Consider the following 20,313-nt stretch of genomic DNA (forward strand, 5'->3'; position numbering starts at 1 on the left):
AGCTGAAGTTTGATGTTTCGCTTACATTATTTTAATTCGTTCCGTTTTTTGGGTTTATCCCTAGCAAGCGCCCCCTGAGGCTTTTGCCGATTTGAAAAAAGAGCTGGATTTGTTGCGCCAGCAACACGATGCCGGTAGTGTTGACTCAGCTTTGGGTGTCCTTCGTCAACTCCTCGCTCGCCCAGCAGGAATTTTTGACCCTCGTGCTACTCTGGCAGCTTTGGAGCAGCTGGTTGATGTCGCCAGAGAGAAGGCCGATGACAGAGCCACCCGTTTCGGGATTATCTTGAGACAGACCCGAACCCTGCTTTATAATCCTTCCTTCCAGTACCTTCTGCTTAAGTTGATAGGGAGCAAAGAAGAATTGGCCATTGCAAAGGAGATCCAAAAGGCTTTGAAGCAAAGTCCTCCAGTTTATTTTCCTAGGAATTCTAAGATGTCTAGAGTTCCCTCGGGTCCCCACCCTAGGCAGCGTCAAGCACAAGTATGTTATTCTTGCGGCAAACGGGGCCATTTCGCTATATCCTGGTGGTCTAATCGTAACGGTGCTATCAACATAAGATAAGCTGTATTTCCTTTTTTCAATAAAAGTGTTTGAATTTTCCAGTATTTTTCGCGTTTTATTTTCTTTTGTCTCTCTCCCTGTCCACTTGCTTGGCCGTGTCCAGAAGGGTAATCTAAATATACACCCTATAACTTGTCTTCGGATGGGTTCCTGGTCCGGTTCGGTTAATGGGTCTGGGTCCCCTGGGTCCCTCCCCTTTTCTTGTTGTTTTGCTTTAACCGCTTTCTGGGATCCTTTACTTTCCCGTTTTGCTCGGCGTTTTATTTTTGTTTTGTGTGCGTCCTTTAGATTTCTATCTATTTATTTGCCCGTACTTTGGTTCAGTTTACATCCCGGAGCGTTACTGAGGAGTGGTGTGATTGGGAAGGAAAACCTGCTAGCTGGACCGGCCCTCTTCCGTCAATTCACATGGTTTCTTCTGGTTTAGTTTATGCCTCTCCTTCTATGGTTCGGTTTCCAGACCCTGGAAAATTTTCAGCTGGAAATCTGTACAAGTGCATGTTTGCCTGTTTGGAAGTCCGTCCTTTAAGACTATCCAAAAGGATCAAGCATCTTCAGGTTCAGGGAGTTTTTTTGTCCCTTTTCATGGTACTTTCCAAGGCCTTCGCTACAGTAGTGGAGAACCCCCAAGCATGATTTTCCCTAATTCTACTTCGTGTGAGCGTTTCAAGAGCTTTGTTTCTCACATAATTTTAGACCGAGTCTCTAATGTTTCCCTTCTCGTCTGGGGTGAAGTGGGAAAAGTTAGGCCACCGCATTTAGTAATGCCTATTACAGTGGAACCTACCAAACCTCGCATGTGTCATGACGAAAGATTCCTTAATTGTTGGATTAAAGACTCTCCGTTTTCATTAGACTATATCACCGACCTTTCCCTTTCCCAGATTACGTTTGATGATAAGAGCGGCTATGACCACGTGCGCCTCCACGCTACCAGTTTCACCTTTTTTGGTTTTGGAATCGTAAGGATGGTATTTTGTCTATACCACTATTCCATTTGGATGGAAAACTAGTGCTTTTGTATACCACAGCATCGGAATGGCAGCCACTAACTACATTCGCTCCCTTGGGGTTCCTTGTTCACAGTATATTGACGACACACTGTGGTCAGCTTTGTCTAACGTCTAAACAGGTTTCCTACTCTGATGCTGTGGGGGAAATGGCAGCTTTCATCGCCTGTACCATTCTCATCTCCTTGGGATATTTTATTGGTCTCAAGAAATGTGTGCTTCAACCTTCTACCGCGGTTAGGTTTCTTGGGTACATTTGTGACTCTCTTAAGCAGGCTTTTATTCTTCCACAAGACAAGTGCATTAAATTTGCTTCTCTCCGAGAATCAATCTTAGAACACAGAACAGTGTCTCTAAAAAAACTTGCAAAAGTTCGCGGGGAAAAGCACGTCATTCGCCTTACTAGTTCCTGCGGCGAAGTTATTTTCTAATGCAGTATATCGGGCTATCTCCCACTGCAACAAGACGTCCTCTTCCCAGTTCCGTATTACCCAGAATCTCCGTAAAGAGTTTATTCATTGGAGGTTTTTGGATTCTTGGGAGGGCTTTCTTCCCTGGAGGGATGAGCGTCATCTTCACCTCAGGATACTCTCCGATGCTTCCTTTTCTGGCTGGGGTGCCACTCTTCAACTCCCACGAAGTCCACCCTCGGAATCTCGTGTTTACTGGGATGAGTCCACAAGCAGGTTCTCCATTGCGGCTAAGGAAACCCGAGCTCTACTCAACGCGGTCGAAAACCTGTTAGGCCAAACCTTCAATGCTAGAGTTGACGTTTTTGTCGATAACAAAGTTCTTTTGGATAGCTGGGAGAAGCAAATTTCCAAATCTCCCATCATTTCAGATACCCTCAAGAATTTATTTCTTTTTACGATGGCTCACAATCTCTCCTTGACCTTGCATTAAGTACCATCCCAGCTAAATCCTGCTGATCGTCCCTGTAGAGTTTTGTCTGACCTTGATTGTACGCTCAGTCCAGATGTGTGTAAACTGTTAGATTCCACGTTTGTTTCACACTCCATTGATTTGATGGCCCTTTCATCTAACACACGTTGTGATTTTTAAGAGAGCTCGTTTTCGCGCCTCGGATTTTACCCTCCCAGCGTTATATTTATGCTAGAGATCTAGCCTTTTTTTGTTTAAAATTTTTCGCTGGAGACGGGGCGTCTGGTTTGTCTGACCTTGTCTGAACTCCCCCCCTCCCCCGACGGCAGGCCCTACTGTAGAATACGGCCCGCTAATTTAGCCAATCACAGCGCGCGTACTATCTGAGAGATATAATAAAGTGTATTAAGATGATCAACCCACCTACTAGCAGTCACTGTCTATCCTAATTTAACATTATTAGTGTAGCTGCTACAGCACTTTCTCTATACGTGTGTACAGTTGGTATGAGCTCCCAACACTGTTAAAAAAGTGAAATTTTGCTAATTAAACTAAAATTACGGAAGTACTTTATATACGAATGTTACGGAAGACTTGATCGAACTTCCTGTTATTTTCTTGACACTATAAATATATTGCCCTGTTGCACGTGTTACTTGGTCACACTAGCTTGGTCACACTAGCTTGGTCACGGTAGCTTTGCATATCGGATCGTGATTTCAAATGAAACTCACTGCCTCCGTCACCCCCAGTGTCAACGATGAACTGAAAAAATGGCACTGAACGCTTTAGGGGGTTCATTTAGTTTCCATTTTGTACAGGGTTATTGAACTGGTCTGCACCAATTTTATACTTGGAATACAATTCAATTTTATTTTATTTGAGGCCTGCAAAAGGAAGCTTCTGTAAAGTCCAAATCCTGTATTAAGCTTTGCTGTTCTTCTTCGTCTTCTCGTCAAGCAATTTTATCCGTATCTAAGATTATTTTTCAAATAGCGTATTGATTTTGTTACCTTTTACTGAAGCCAAAAATTGGAAACGTAGTCTTCGTAGTAAGAGTTGTAATCTTCTCTGCCTTGCTTGCTCTGGAGTCCGCTACTCTATGTCAGCCCTGTTTATCGCTTCAGAACACATTCTGGAGGCTTAATACGTATTCGTGGTTGTTACTACAAATATTATTGTCGTACCCGTTATTAATTCGCCAACCGTTTGTTGGCCGTTAAAGGAATCACTTTCAGTGTCCGGTGGTTGATAAAGAATTTTGACGTCATTGTCGTGTAAACAACGAACTTCGCTAAATTTGCCTTATAAAAGTAGCGTTTTGTTGTGAAAGCAATAGAAAAACACTGATATCATTTTTTGTGTAGAATTTATGGAATATTGACTTTACACCTTTCTAGTTTCTATCACCGTCTACCAACGGCTCGGCTTTTGCATGCCGGTTTTCATCGATGCAATCTCGTTACGAGGCAATCGAGATGGCGCTCGTTCCACGGGACTGCCAGCGTGCGTGGCGATGCGTGCGTGGCGATTCGTGCATGACGCCAGCGGAAGACGATATAGTTAGAGCTTCCTATATTAATATGCGGATCACCGGCGTCAGAGCCGTTTTCCTCTTAAGTGTTTTCAAACATCTATGCTTCCAGAGTTGCTCAAGCATTGCAAGCTTATGGGTTTCGAATCATAATTCTTTTTCATTCTGAAACGGGTTGATTGGTGGGTGATACTCTCTATTCAGGTAGCAGACGGGACTGCTTTATTTGGTACTTCGCCCTGCTGGTGGCAGCAACTCAATGGTATGACTGCTGGAAAATCTTTGCAGCTTAATCGTTTAACTCAGTCTTTGAGTAAATTTTCTGTTCAATTTGATTCAGGATATTTCGAACGTGTGTAGTGTTACAATTATCGAGTGCATCGGGTCTAGCAAGATGCAAAATACAACGATCAGGTTAATCAATGAGTTTGAGTAATGAAGTTGATTAATTAATCGTTATGGCTTCGCTTAAGATGGCAGGTATGTTTTTTTTTTCACTGTTCCAGATTCAAATGTTGTGGGTCACTGGAAAGGTTCCTAATTACTCACAGTAAAGATTATGTTGTCATAATGGTACCGTGCCATATATCTGAAGTTCATGTACATTAGTTTTGTTATGCAATTTTCGTTGTCTGCATCGACATGCAGGTATCTGTGACAAATATCGTTGGCTTATGCACTGATTAATGCACTAGTAGTTTCAACATACTTGAAAAAATACTCTCACTCTCTTCGGCAACAACTGAGGACGTTGAAATGATTACAACCCAGTGGTTACTAAAATTTAAGGGGGCACTGTGTCAGGCAGCTTCAAATTCACTTAAGGTGGTCAGAAATATAGTAAATTCACAATTGTTGGTAACTATACGCACCATAAGGCAATAAAAAAATATTCTCTAATGTTTTCTTCGGCTACACTTCAGAATTCATTGAACTGGGTTGCATGATCTTGGAAAAGTTATTTCTTCGGGCTTCTTGAAAATATACGTCACTTCTTATTCATATGTGCATGAAGTATTCTTCCTAAGAGAATTTTCATGTGAATAAATAGGTACAGATAGTTCAGTTTAACCAAAAACTATCGAATGTCTACGGCAATCTCTCTTTTCTGACTAGGAAATCGAATGGACAAAATGACTGCTGTATATTCTATTAGTACAGAGCAAGCCGCGATTTATTTGGGTTATTCGTTTCAGTGACTTATTATAAATAACGTTTCGGGGGTTGTTGTTGCTGTTTTTAATATGTCATCTCATTTTGCACAACTAGAGGTGAATGGCACTTTACCTGGTGAAATTTATTAGACATTATTCAGAGGCTACACAACATAAAACTTTTAATTACCGTTTGCAGAGTTCAGTTGTTTTACTGAGAAAAAACTATCGAATGTCTACGGCACTCTCTCTTTTCTGAATAGGAAATCGAATGGACAAAATGACTGCTGTATATTTTATTAGTACAGAGCAAGCCGCGATTTATTGGGGTTATTCGACTCAGTGACTTATTATAAATAACGTTTCGGGGGTTGTTGTTGCTGTTTTTAATATGTCGTCTCATTTTGCACAACTAGAGGTGAATGGCACTTTGCCTGGTGAAATTTATTAGACATTATTCAGAGGCTACACAACATAAAACCTTTAATTACCGTTTGCAGACTTCAGTTGTTTTACTGAGTTAGTTGCAATGAATGGCTTAAAATGTCCATTTGAAGTAGTGTGCTGACTGTTTGAATGTGGTTTCTGTTGTTATTTTTTCGGTATTCTTAAAAAACCTAGAACAAAGATTGAAATGGACCAATAAAGATTTGCATACTACTGATTTACAATATTTTTGAACGTTTCAGCAAGCATTTTTTTTGACTGACAGCTCAGTCAACTTTCAACTAAGGAGCGAATTAAGTCATCTGATATTGAATTTTATATTGCTGGACCGGTAAATCGTGGAGACAACTTCCTCCAAATCAACTTGATTTAGCCATTTCATAACTGTATTACTTTTTTGCCGTATCGTGCTCAGTAATAATGGACACGTTAATTGGTGATTGCACTATCTTTGCAACAAATTACCTTGATGCTTTCTGTTCATCATATTGAAAGAGCTCCTCAAGGTGCATCAACTGACATTTTAATAGTTGTATGGCCTAGATCCTCGGGAAGAGGAGAACCATTAGTCATTGATGGTTAAATAGCATTCATTGATTTATCCAACCAGAGAAGTGTTAACTGAATTATTCATTTGTTCTTATCAAAATTCCAGCTTGCTTAACTGAATTTTTTGATTCAATGTCTGCTCTATTGTAACGTTTCATCTATAATAGTCTTGAAATGAGCCCAGATAAGTTTTTTCTTTTAAGTGAGATATTTTACTGAGTCAATTTTCTCCATCGCTGGTCTTGCCACGGACCGGAGTGTATTATTCTGCTGGCATGCTGTAAAAAGAATGCTCACCTCAAGGTTAAGTTGTTCAGTTGGAAGTAGGGTTAGTAGTAAACATGTGTTACTGACGTCCATTGAAAGCCTAAGCTTTCCTTTCGATTGCCGCGATAATTTTTAATGAGGACAAAGTCAACCCTTAGTCGAAAGAGAAGCTAATATGCATGAGAATTTGAACCCCCCCTCTCTACCAATCATGAGAGACTATTTGATGCTAAACCAATCAGGTTTCACAAATTTGCTCTTTACCCTTGGTCACTCTTATATATCTAATAATCAGCATACAGTACTGTCATTAAGCAAAGAAGCCGTTATTGTCGACATTTGAAGGCTCGTGATCTTAAATTTAGTTTACTTTTCCACATCTGTAAATTTTGAGTTAAGAAACATCCGATTCCTTTTGATCCTTTTTCCAGCAAGTCGTTCATAAACGTTGTTTTTACACCCGTAAGGCTTCTCAGACACGGTGATATGGCAGGATATGAATTCAAGATGGACAGTGAAACGCGGGAGAAAAATCGCAGCGTCAATTTTGAACGATGCGTATCTAAAGGTCTGGATTGTTCCACACCGCAGACTTCCTCAACTGTTATCCGTGGTTCCAGAGAGCGGAAACGATTCAAGAACACTCTACACCTATGGGAGTTTCTTCTTGAGCTTCTCGCTGATGACACCTGCAAATCGATCATTTGTTGGGAAAAGAAAGAGTGTGGAGTGTTTAAGCTCATCGACCAACACGAGGTAGCCAAGCGTTGGGGGAAGCTCAAACAAAATAAAGACATGAATTACAGCAAACTTAGTCGGTCTTTGAGGTTGTACTACCAACAAGGAATCATAGCTAAGGTGAGCCAGCTACAAAGCAGAAAATAACATTCATATACGCTTAAAAAGCGTGGTAGATATAGTTATCTTTGTTTTAGGCCAGGGCCCCCTCAAGGCTCTATTTTAATGATTCGCTTTCAGGATATCTCATTGATACTCGAAGGAACCATGTCACATGAGGGGATTTAGTTTTCTTCAGGAAAAACTGCAAAGGAATCAATCCCAAAAAAATTTCCGCCTGTGTGCAAAGCAGTTGTGCGATATCGTAATAATAGAGTTTTGGCCATTACACAAAGTACAAGTGTTTAAACGTGTAAAACATGGCCCAAATTGTTCAAGTTTAAACCAATTTCCATATTTTCCATCCTCGTTCAATTCCGAAGACGGTGAATAGTCTTTAGTGCAGTAAAAGTTTCTTCATGAACACTAACCAGGCAGCTTTCATTCAATTGTTGAATTACGATTAGAGCGAAGTTAGGGGGCAATTGGAATAGCTTGTAATTTGCGCGGTCAGTTTGTTCGCTACAGTTATATATTTTCTCTCATAAATGTAGTATTTGTTTCAAGTATTCTTGTGAACCTAAATTGGCCGGGACGAGTCGAGCCTTCAGGTGCAACCATGGTTACCCCACATTTTTCGACAATTAATGAAGCAAGGCATTAACTTTTTATCATGTTTCAGAGTTTTCAACGCTGCTAATTACTGCGGTCTCATTTAATCAGTCAGTGCAGGTTGGAATTTTGGTCATAAATGGGCTGGTCTGAAACATGAACAGCTTTTTAAAACATCTTATTCTTGAACAAGGTGTTATGTTCTAAAGGTAGTCAAAACCAAAGCGTGACGAGTCTAAATATAGTCCTAAATTACTACTTACCATTTATATATTAATCATTTAAGCTGACAACATGATTTATGACCCGATAATGTTTCACCAATAGGCACTGCATGGTTCTCAAGTTGTCTTTTGTGTTATCGTTAGCCCAAGTAATGATTGCTTGGTTACTGAAAAGAAAGCAGAGGTCTGTGTTGATTCCCTCGACCGAATGTTTATTACTGATGGCTAAAAAAGAAATACATGCACAAAAAGAATTCTGCATGGTGCTGTGATTGAATGGAGAATGAAAAGTGATCTCTTTATTTCCCAACATTGTAACCGTGGATAATTTAAAGATGCAACTGTGGGATGTTATTCGCTTCAAAAGCATCTAAACTGGACAAGTTTATTCCACTTTAACAAAAGGCACTTTGTCGTTCATTTACAAATATGAGTTAGAAGTGTTTGTCAGTAGATAGTTGTATTCTTACTATGTGAAGATTGCTCTTGTGTACACAGTAACTTACCATCGATTATAAGGTGAAGTTAAAAACAGTTTCTTTGAAAGAAAACTGATTCAAGTTAAAAGCCATGGTGCAATTGGCCTAGTATTCTACACTCGACTAAAAGACATATCCCTTTCTATAGTTGAACTCACATCATCAAATAGTAAGCTAGTGTGTAATCTATTATGTGTGACCAGCAACATAAATGATAACGATAATGATAATATTAACTTAAGTGAAGTCTCGGTCTTATTAATCTAACTTGCAGAGGACCTCTAGACTGGTGATCAAATCAAATGTTATTCTATGAGTGACAAACTTTAGTGCTCAGAGGTAAACCTCTCTAACAAAGTCAAGTCGCATGTGACGTTGAGAGTGCTCATCTGTATGAAAGATACCTAGCAGTGCTTTTCTTTGGCGTAGTTAATTCATTAATTGTGCGGTACAAGAAGGTCATAATGTATTTGATGGGAGAAACCCAAAATCTCTCCACTCAAGTAAGAGCTATGATAGTACTGTTCATTAAGCCGCATTATTTATTATTGAGTCGAGATAAAATCGTAAAGTGTGACCAATCAAATGAAAGTTAGTGATAACTGCTTCTTGTATTGCCGTTAGTTGAAGGTGACTTAGGTTTTGAGCTCTTCATTTCCGTTCAATTCTATTGAAATTCTGTTCTCTGCAGGTTAAAGGTCAAATGCTGGTGTACAAGTTTAACAAACTTCCTTATGAATACCAGCCAGGAGTAACCAGATCATGGTATCGACAGAAGTTTGTAGGACAAGACACAAGCCCTCTGCCTAAAATGCAAACTGAACCTCCAGCTTCAAGTTCCTTGTTGTGTCCTACCAACACTCCTCATTGTTTTACCTGTCCTGATTCCAGACAAACGTGTTGGTGCTCAGATACAGTTCCATTAACGTCTTTACACTGCATTTCTAAAAGCAGAATCTTTTATCCAGTTTTTTGGCCAGCAGAATTCCTTAGCAGGGCTCTTCCTTTGTAAAAAGCCAACCCTTCGTCAATAAATTGACTATCCTTTAATTTAGTGTTAATGGAAAAGGTCTTGCACATGAAGGCGTCCTACTTTCATGTACATACAACCTCACTGGCAACACACCTTATTTGTCAATATATTTTGTTATTTTGAAACTTGTCCATCCAATCCTCGCATTTAAGCAAAGATATTTTTTAAATCAACAAGAACATGAAGACCCATTGTAATAACAATCTATATTTTCTACAAGACCGCTGGATTCAACGACAAAAAAGGTTTAAGAGAAGATATGATAAGATAAGAACTTTATTTAATGAGGCTATGTCACGTTATTTTAGAGTGTTTAGAGGAAATCTCAACCTCACTGGCAAATGGAAAAGGTCTTGCACATGAAGGCGTCCTACTTTCATGTACATACAACCTCACTGGCAACACACCTTATTTATCAATATATTTTGTTATTTTGAAAATTGTCCATCCAATCCTCACATTTAAGCAAAGATATTTTTTAAATCAACAAGAACATGATGACCCATTGTAATAACGATCTATATTTTCTACAAGACCGCTGGATTCAACGACAAAAAAGGTTTAAGAGAAGATATGATAAGATAAGAACTTTATTTAATGAGGCTATGTCACGTTATTTTAGAGTGTTTAGGGGAAATCTTTAGTTAATCACGAGTTTAAATCTCGAAAATGGTAGTGTGGAATTCCTTTACTGATAAAATTATCGTTACATTACAAACAAGATGATTCTGAGCAAAAATGACCTTTATCCAGGCGATTTGCCATGACTGAGTTGGAAAACGTTGGACCGACTTTTTTTAAGATTACCCAAAGGCAATCCGTTTCAATCTTGTCCATTTGTATCCATCCATGCTTCTCTTTCCTTTTCTATATTTTATATTGTCAAACTGTTTGAAATAGTTATTGCAATGTTTCATTCTACTTTTTGAGCATTTTGCGTGTCATGAAATTACATATTTTGCGTGGCATAGCCCTTTTAATTACTATAATTGCAGTAGAACGACTGCTAATCGGGGACACTAAAATCTAGTTGTTACTCTACAAGAAATGAGGATTGTTGAGGATTCTGTTAGCATTTCAGGCAAAGCTTATTCGTGTAAGACTCGGAAAGGTGCCTTATATTCTTCATTCAACTTTATCGTTTGAAATTGGCTACTTCGCGGGATCTGAAGCTTAGACTCTGGACTGAATATTAATATGTCAGGCTTTCTTTTAAATGATCTTAAGATGGTTTAAGAGTAAAGTTGTACTAGAATTGGACTACTTCAGATCTGATGCTTAGACTCTGGAACTGACTAAAATGTAAGGCTTTCTTTCAAATGATCCTAAGACGTTGAAGAGTAAAGTTGTACTAGAACTGAACTACTTCGGATCTGAAGACGTTTTAAGACAGTAACCGGGTTGAAAAAGCACTTCTGGTCACCAATCTCAGTAATTGAAAAGATTTCTTTCACAAACATAGCCTTCTTATCAACAGCCTCATACTACTTATCCACTCACGCACCATAGATCCGGGTTTAAATCCCAACTTTATTTACTGGACATTTATCCAAATTGTAATGGAAAGATCGCAGAGTTCCGTTGTTGTAGATCGAGTCAGCAGCTTGGCATTTTAGCAATCGTAGTGTTAGGGGTGGTTAATGAGCGCCAATTGCCCAGTTCCATTTAGTCAAGTTGACAGTATTTTATAGCGCAGCCCACGTGGCTACCCCGATGAATATCACCATTGTGCCGGCTTTCGTCGCCACCTGTTTTAAAACAGCTACACTTGAAAGAGTATTTAATTTCGTCATTAGCTGTAAGAACTCACTGCGCAGCAAGAGGGTTGAAATATACCGTTCCACGCTTGTCTATTTTTACAACACAAATGTGGGAAAACAAACGACAAAGAAAAAGAACAGAAATAAGTGATCGCGTGAAGCTGTTAGGCTCATTTCAAAGTGGATCATACAAGAACGTATTTTAACGCTTTTTCTTAAAATCAGACGGTTTGGAAGAGATCTAATAATCACGATCATAAATTTCTTGTCCCAACGATGTGTCCTGGAGCACTCTTGCTTATACATGGGCTTTCACATCATTGTTTAATTCCTCACTTATTAAGAGTAATTTTAAAGTGGGGCCCTTCAGGAATTTTTCTGGCGTCGTCATTCTTAAAAAGTACCCTTGAGCAAGTTTCCATTGTAGTGACTAGACAAAACAAATGAAATTCATTAAGTAACGTTGATATCGAAGACCGTATCTGACACCCGCGTCACACACGGCACTGCGTCATTTCGGTGCGGGTTCTCCCGATCTTGGAATGTCCGATATTCCTTTATTCATGGATAAGGATTACACTTGAAAGGAAGCCATGCCGGTAGCCTGTTTTAAGCGAAGTGTCAAATCATTCTGCTTTTTGAGTATCTGTTTCTCAGCCTCACTACGAACAGCCTCCTTAGAACTGAGAAACGTCGAATTACAAATGTATTCCTCCGTTAAATTAATGCTTCAAATCACTTAATGGGCTCTTACTTCAAGTATTTATTAGTCACTATGCCTTGCCCAAAAAAGTGAAGAAATGTGATTTCTTGCAAAACCTTGCAACAGACTACTTTGTCTAATCTTTCCCCTTTCACTCCAAACACCAGAAAAAAACACCAAACATTGTAGATGCACCCATAAGTGCACAATTTTCAGGGGGTTTCATGAGCAACGACCGCTATTATAAGTTAAGACAGATAGTCTGGAGTAAAGCGATATCAATGCATGTTTGCCTCCGGCCTCTTTTACATAAGGGCCATTCAATTTGTTTTGCACACTGTCAGGTGTTACTTCTCAAGTTAGCTTTTAAATTTGTTTTGTATTTTATTTCTCTCCAAATGTAGAACAAATTAAGCTGCTTTACAAAGTTTCTTTTTCTCGGCCTACCCAATTTTATCTATTTTTGTTGTTGCTATACCTTTTTGTATCGGCACTTCGATGTTTAACACAGCCAGGAAGTCCAGGAACACCGGAACACCGGAACACTCCGGAACACCCTGGAAGTAACCCAAAACCCTTAATTTGGCTAACCCTAGGCCTAAAAGCCAACTTAAGGCCTAGCTAGGCCTAGGGTTAGCCAAATTGAGGGTTTTGGGTTACTTCCAGGGTGTTCCGGAGTGTTCCGGTGTTCCTGGTTTTAGAACATGCCGATGTAAGCATTGAAACTTTGTGTAGCGATAATCACAGTCTGTTTACACAAGCAAGCTTGCGTCAGGAAGCCCCTGCTTGCATTAATTTAAGTGGAAACGAGGGAAATCTGGAATTTGAACAGTGGTGTGGCAACGACACAAGGAATTTTATCACATGAAGTAAATTAAGAAAATGATCAGGGCTTAAAGGGCTGAAGCTATATTGAAGGCGTTGATCGAGGATCGAGCATACGCATTTATCGGACAGCGGTCGAAGAGTGTGTCACGTCTTGTAAGCTGATGTTTTACCATGTACAAACCTAAACATTCATTAAGGCTATCCTGGCTTAAAGGGTGATGATCCCTGTGTGGATATGAATTTGACTGCAGGAGAGGGCCATTTTCAGTCTTTGGTTTTGTAAATTTTAGTTTAGTCAATGCAATGAAGAGCATTCAAGTCTCACGAGAGCAATAGACAATCTCCTATTTAAGAACATTTTCGAAAGCTCGCAAAGTTCATTGCCAGCCACTGTAAGTGAAAAATGTTCTGTCATACAGGCACAGTTTCGGCGAATGATATATATCAGTGGTACCCATGTACCACTGATGATGACCATACGGTCGAAAACGTTTAATTTGGTTCCTTAAATTTTTTTAGTAACTTTTAGCCTTCTTTTATAATCATCTTAAAAACAGCTATTATGGCAGTGATATATGTATTTTATAACACTTACTGTAATTGCTTATGTAGAGGTCATATCGCAAAAATTGAACCAAGGGAGCCCAAGGGAAAACACCGATTCCCGTTGGTCCACCGACGTTAAGCCCTGTTGGACGGGGTTAGTACTGTTGTGTTTGATCAGCACTTCAGTTTCCACGTGCATCCCGAGCTTGCACATGATTCCAAGTTGGACTGAAGCCAATGAAATCGCACATAGTGTTTATCCACCCTGATCTTGCACGTGATTTCAAGGTGAATTGGAGCCAATGAAATCGCATAATAGGAAAAAAAGGGAGATTTGCAAACGGAATTTGTCTGAGTCTTTAACACGTGCAGCCTACGGCATCCCGCGTAATAACAAGAAGATGTCGTGAATTGGACACGTGGCACTGCCGAGTTTTCTTTGGTATACTTGAAATGTTTTGTCTTCGACTGAAAATACGATCACGTCTCGTGCCAAATAATGGGTAGACATGCAGGTGATACTATCTCAGTAAAAGCCTCGATAGAGCATGATAGTAATGAATTGAAGGGATATACCAGTATGAAAGTAGCGAAAGGGATATGCTCCGAGAGATCGCCGGTATTGTTGGTCTATCTCTAAGCGAATTGTAGACTATAGAATTGTAAACCGCCATGAAACTGTATGTGGTCACGGTATGTACGGTACGGTATATAAACCCATTACCGTGACTATTGTACGCCAATTTCTGTAAAGACTTCGTGATGAATATTGTTTTTATTTGAAGTTTACCAAAGTGGTGGGAGATGTTTTTGTTAACGGAATAGCAATATTCACTTTTTATAAACAATTCTTTTGATATTTAATTTTTGCCAGTCACAGGTGTTTCGACAGCCAATAGATCTCTGGTTGGCACATTAATGACAATAGGTGACGTTGAGAATCGCTATAGTTCAGAAAGAAGAAATTAACATATGAAACATCGTCCTCCATGTCACTGATCGATAAGCTTTGTTTAGTTACGAAAAATTACTCTGTGATATTGATAAGGATTCCTGCGGCTCGATGTTCCCGCGAAATGTTCTTTCTGTCTAGGCAGTACGAATTGAGTTTGCTAACTCGCAGTCTCAAATCTAAGTAAAGAAAGCTATTAAACTGATTTCATTATCCTGATAGTGCAAGCTTTGAATATCCAATTTTAAGTACACATGAGATATAAAGGACTTTACGTGAGTAGTTTAAACCAGGTGATCTAAGGAAACTTTTCCACTGGGAAAGGGATCATCGATAATGCCACAAAATAATTCAAAGAAATTTGTTAAGCACTTGTAAGCAGGAAAATATAAACAATCCGCTGCAATTGTTAGGCAAATTATGTATATTAGATCTTGTTATCATAGATGGTAATTAAGCAATTAGTAAATGTTTCACATTCGCGTTCGTTCTATAACGGGGTTGGTGACCCAACTGATTCGTGCGAAATACGAGATTCCAATTTGTCTTGGTTCTTCAAGTTGTTATTTTATTCGGTGACAAGCATTGGCCTTGAAGTACCTATTTATACCACTCTGTAGAATATAGAGCCTTGTTTGGTAAACATAGCCACATTTAGTCTTAATAAGTATACTTCTTCTAAACTACTGTTGTTTGCAAGTTGTGCGTTCTTGTCTACAGAAGTTGTACAGTTTTGTTGCATGTATTCGTCTGTAAGGATGCAAGGTATACATGAAATCGTTCCCATAGTGTTGCAAGCCTTAGTGAATTTTAAGAAAATCGTTGTAACTCAATATCCCTCTTAAAAGTGTACATGTGATTCGCCGGTAAGTTGATTGTGCAGGAAGGTGATCCATTCGGTTGGTCCATTGGTTGATTATTAGTTATAAAGGTAACAGTAGTTCTTGTTGAGTAGAAACAATAACTGGACATCCTTTCTTTCCCCTGTTATTCAGCAAACAAAAAACCTTGGAAACTAGATGTCCATCTCTGTAAAACGCAATACATCATTGAAAGAGGAGTTTCTTGGATAATGAAAAATGGAGTTTTAAATAGACGACCTGGAATTCATCTTTAGCTGGTCTTAGCTCCATTAAAATGGGCATACAGAGATATAATTTGATACTGCAGAATGAATGCGTTTTCGCACAAAGAGCATCCATGATGATCGAGATCTTTTAGCCACCGATTCACTCTTTTCTTCTTCCAAGATCAGTTCAAAATATCTAAGCCTAAACGTTTTGACGGATACAAACCCAGTGGATCGCGTTTTTGCATCCAGGTCTCCGAAGCCATGAACCTTACTTTGCTCGATTAAATCTGAGTTTATATGTTTGTATGTCTTTCCTTGAAAACATGACACTGGCTTTTCGAAATAAGTATGATCTTTAACTTTCACAAACAACTCTCAGTTTTCTGAAAAAAAAAAAAAAGGGAAAAAAGCAGTTATCGGTTGTTTCAAACAAAAATGGCTCTCCGTGAAACTGAACTATGACTAGCATGTGTTTTAAGGTCCAAGCTATATCTATTTGCAGCTGCCTTCTCCTCGGGTCCACTTTCTGAAGTAAATGGCATAAATTTTGTTATTCCGTTGGCAAAACTTTTGATTTAATTTCAATTAGGCTGCTGTTCATATGCCTCAAGGGGCACAAGTTTTGCAAAAATTACGCACGGAAGCTTTGGTTTAATGATTTTTACGTGCATTCCGATTAAATTTGTTCGACGTAGTGGTACAATTATCCGGGAGCAGTCTGGTGTGTTTTTTCACTCAGAACGAGAGAAAAGGCCTCAATATCGTTGAGAAGAAATTAAAATATGTAGTACTTAGTATATGAATAATGTTGCTCTCTCTTTATTCAGTATATATCTTATTCAAATTGTTTTTTCAAGTCGCGATCCACGAAATAGACCCAAATACCAAATACTTAAAAATACCTTTAATTTTGGAAATTCAGCCATCAGAAAATGAATTTAAAATACAATAAAAGACGCTATACGAAAATGTAAGGCACTAATTAAGATACGAGGGAATTCGTTCACTTCCGAACATATTGCCATGACTTCAAATCGTAACTCTTATCGCGTCATGGATGAATATTAAGGCTACTAATTAAAAGCGAGCTTGAATGAGTCATTATTCTCTGAACTGAACCTCAACAAATACTTATCTTTTAAGCCCTTATTTTATCAGCTTTGAGAAGAGGGTTTCTTAGCAGACATTCTAATTTGGTGGACTTTTGTATTCTTGATTAAAGAATAAAGGACCAACTACTGTGATGTGGTGCAAGAGCACGCAATTTTTTCTTTATAAGCTGTTTAATGTGACTCTCTGATTCCTTTGTTTTTATTTCTAAACATTTTAATTATGCAAAACCGAAGGTCTCTAAGCTACTTGGATCTCATACGAAACCATGCAACATAAAAGAACTTTCATGATCAAAGATTGTGAAAAATCTCTCTTAAGCGAACTTGTTCCAAACATTTTGACAAACGTTCTTTCGAGTAATATGCTTTTTTCCCACCAAATCTAATGGATTTCAAAACGAAGCTAGCCATGAGAAACTCTCACAACAGAATCGTTCGCCTGAGGGCACGAAAGGAATGCTAAAAGCGTGGGCAGACCTGTCTGACTCACGTCACCGTGGTCAGTGTACTTGACGTGGAGAACACCGCCCAAAGAAGTGGGAGGACGCTAATTCCGACTTCCAAGGCTGGATGTCCGTTCCATTCAAACTAAAGGTTCCCTTTTTCGGTGAAGGAAGTTTTGGACCCTTTTAGCTGCGAGAAGGCATCGTCAAGTAGGGTTTGCTGCTAGTCAGCCGCGGTAAACTAATTTATAGTGGAGACCTCTCGAAACAAGGTAACTATGAAGGCATGCTTTGTGGACTGAAAGCATAATATGGTACATCAGACAAAGGCCCAAGGAGGACTCTGAGGTTCGGCTTTTAATCTTTTATCGGAGGCCAAATTTCCCTTATGAACCCCGATATTTTAGGGCAACACTCCCCACCCACGCCAAGGCATATTTCCGATTTTAAAAGCTGATACCCTCAGTTATTGATTGAACATTCGACTAGGCGTCAACTTGTACAATTAGCGATAAATCCCCGTTTAATAATACATGTATAAACACATAGAAAAATGTCATATTTAACAACAAAATATTTAACCGAGTCGTTTTGGGATTCATTTCATTCACGTTGGATCCAAAGGTTAAATCTTCAATTTATTGCCTTTTTAAACAAATCACCTTCTTTGAAGACGAGGAAGTTACAACTTTCACCTTATTTAATCTTCCTCTACCCTTTGGCAAAGGATGAGTCTTTTTGCATAAGCCGACTGAATGTTACTTCAAACCCAAGCAATTCAAGTCTCCATAGTTCAGCTGTCAAGCCTATTTCTCATTGCCCGACCGCCGCAGCTATCGATGCTATTGACAGAAACGTTTGCACGTATTGTGTTTCACTAACGTGAGCTGCATATCCTTCCATCCTAGTACGAAAGCAATGGAGCAAAGACCGGAGGAAACCCAACGATCCAGTGAAGGAATCCTCTCCGCGAAACGAGCTTACCGCAGCCAACCACGCTACAAGAATATTGTCCACCTTTGGGAGTTCCTCCTGGAGCTTTTAGCCAAGGAAAGTTGCTCTTCTTTCATAAGCTGGGTCAGAAAGGAACGTGGAGAGTTCATATTGAAAAATCCCGAAGAAGTATCGAGGCGATGGGGGATTGTGAAGGGTAGGCAAGGGATGAATTACGGCAAACTGAGCAGAGCATTGAGATATTACTACCAGCAAGAAATTATTCAGAAGGTGACTTCATTATTCTGTTACTTTTTCGATCATCTTTGTCAAAGCCTTGTCTAATTACCAACCCCTTACCAAAATACTGTCGAGCTAAGGGTTATTTCCCTAGGAAATATTTTCTTCGTCTGATTTCGATTAGTGTTTTTAGTGACAATGGATGGGCCAAATTCGAATAGAAAACTGTAGAGGCTCTCAACTGAGACATCCCTTCTCTTTCTTTCGCAGAACGATACTTACTTAAGCTAGTTAAGTAAAAGTCAAGGAACACATCGATGGTAAAAGTGCTTATTTTGTTTTTAGGTTCCCGGTAAAAGGCTGGTCTACAAGTTTGGCAAACTGCCGTATAAATACAAACTTGGAATGAGAGAACCTCTTCACTGTCGAAAAAAGGTCGTAGACAACTTTGGTGAGAGAGAAGTGACAAGGGCTAATGCTTGTCGACCACAAAAAATCCTTTCAGTTCCTGCAAACTGTTCAGCAGTTACACCCACCTATACCCCACCGAGATGTTTTTTGTCACCCAAGCCCATGCCCGGTCGTTCCATGTTGTGGTATCCAAGCAACTCTTTTCCCAGACGACGAATGGATGCTACCAAAAGGGGTATCATGTATGGGTCTGTCCATCCAATGAGACCTGTTTATGTGAGGGTCAACAGGTTTCTTCCCACGACACTTCCTGTTTCTGTAATCCACCACTAAAAAGGACCAAAACTATTATGTGTTCTGTTCCGTTTATTTTAGCGAAGGATATCGTACTCAGTCATTCATTGTCAGACGAGCGTGGAATTGCGGCAATTCTTCAGTTTGGAACTCATTTTAGAAGAAAGTGAAAGCTTCATTGTATCAGTAGCAAAATAAGGCAGAAAAGTATTCACCTCTAAATTTTCGATGACTCTCAGTTCATCTTGATCACAGAGTGACCTGGACCTCCGCCTTATTTTGCTACTGATACAATGAAGCTTTCACTTTCTTCTGGATTACTGCGTACAATGTAGCAAATGGAACTCACTTTAAAACTCATCCACATTTATTCATAATTAAACCGTTTCATCTCAGTTTCCAAATATTGTGCTTATAATGGCAATTAGCATATATTCAAAATTAAAAAGTTTCGTTCTTATCGAATTATTTTCTGTTACGCATATACTCCATCGCAGTCCCTAGATGCCACTTAGTAATGCCAATTAGTGTTGCATCCACGAGGTCTTCAAAATAACATTTATAATGATGTACTGCAAATTAGTTTACTTTTACTTTTACTTTTAATAATGTTGTGCAATTTCCCTTTACGGTGACTTTTATGTCCCTTAATAAAATTCTGAATTGTGGCCAATCCAAATTATTATTTTCATGTGGATCGTGCGGCGCAAGATATTTCTTAGCCTAAAATAAGACCATTTGCTACAATCCTGGTCAAACGTATTGGGACAATTCGTGCTTTTCGCCCTCCCTCCATTACAATGTTGATTTTTCACGGTCTCCAAAATCAATATCCGTTCATCAATCGCTGGCATGTTTCAACATTGTCTGGGGGGAAGGGTGGGGGCGCGAAAAAGGCAGCGAAAGAAGAACACACGTTACTCATTTAACGATGGAAAAATGTACAGTAAATTCTCTACTTTCGCCCAAAATTTCACAGATGTCCCGAAGAGTTTTGACCCGGATTGTAGTTACTGAGCAGTTCGTTTCAGTAGTGATGTGTTTGTATGCTGTACAAGACGATCCCTCCCCTTAAACTCTGTGGGCTGAAATTTTTAATTGTGCCGACCCTTCAAACGAAAGCCACCAGGCAGCAATTTCTACGGATGTTGTTTTTGATACTCTACACAGTGTTTCTAACTTCGACGCTTGACTGAATCAATTACACAGCCATTTTACTGTTGTAGGCTTGTTCGACTAGAGGCTTAAACAAAAAATAACTTTCCCAAAGGCGTCTCGAAAGAGGAATAAGAGGGAGTTCAGTGATGAATGGGCTTGAAAGAGTTGAATATGAAGAAAAGAAATTCCACTTTCTCGTAAAATGTATGACTAGAATAAAATGATAGCTGGACAGAATAACTTGCACTGATATTAATTCACAAAGTTT

The 20,313-nt window shown here is 39.2% G+C and overlaps 1 protein-coding gene across 2 annotated transcripts; it reads left to right on the forward strand.

Moving 5' to 3' along the window:
- Positions 1 to 4,056: 4,056 nt before the first annotated feature.
- On the forward strand, positions 4,057 to 10,952 carry LOC138057809 (ETS-related transcription factor Elf-4-like). Of its 2 annotated transcripts, none has more exons than XM_068903726.1 (3): positions 4,057 to 4,253; positions 6,840 to 7,266; positions 9,252 to 10,952. In XM_068903726.1, exons 2-3 carry the CDS (start codon positions 6,895 to 6,897, stop codon positions 9,570 to 9,572), a joined length of 693 nt encoding a protein of 230 aa, XP_068759827.1. In that variant the 5' UTR covers positions 4,057 to 4,253; positions 6,840 to 6,894; the 3' UTR covers positions 9,573 to 10,952. The 2 variants fall into 2 exon arrangements, with proteins under 2 accessions (XP_068759827.1, XP_068759828.1); XM_068903727.1 differs by lacking the exon at positions 4,057 to 4,253 and adding an exon at positions 4,380 to 4,471.
- Positions 10,953 to 20,313: the final 9,361 nt, after the last annotated feature.

This window comes from Montipora capricornis, chromosome 7, assembly GCF_036669925.1.
Source record: "Montipora capricornis isolate CH-2021 chromosome 7, ASM3666992v2, whole genome shotgun sequence".
In the NCBI taxonomy this organism is placed as follows: domain Eukaryota; kingdom Metazoa; phylum Cnidaria; class Anthozoa; order Scleractinia; family Acroporidae; genus Montipora; species Montipora capricornis.

Coding starts and splice junctions, on each gene's coding strand:
- LOC138057809 (XM_068903726.1), top strand. CDS start 6,895: ATGGCAGGATATGAATTCAAGATGGACAGTGAAACGCGGGAGAAAAAT. Junction 7,267..9,251: donor AACAAGGAATCATAGCTAAG/GTGAGCCAGCTA, acceptor TGTTCTCTGCAG/GTTAAAGGTCAAATGCTGGT.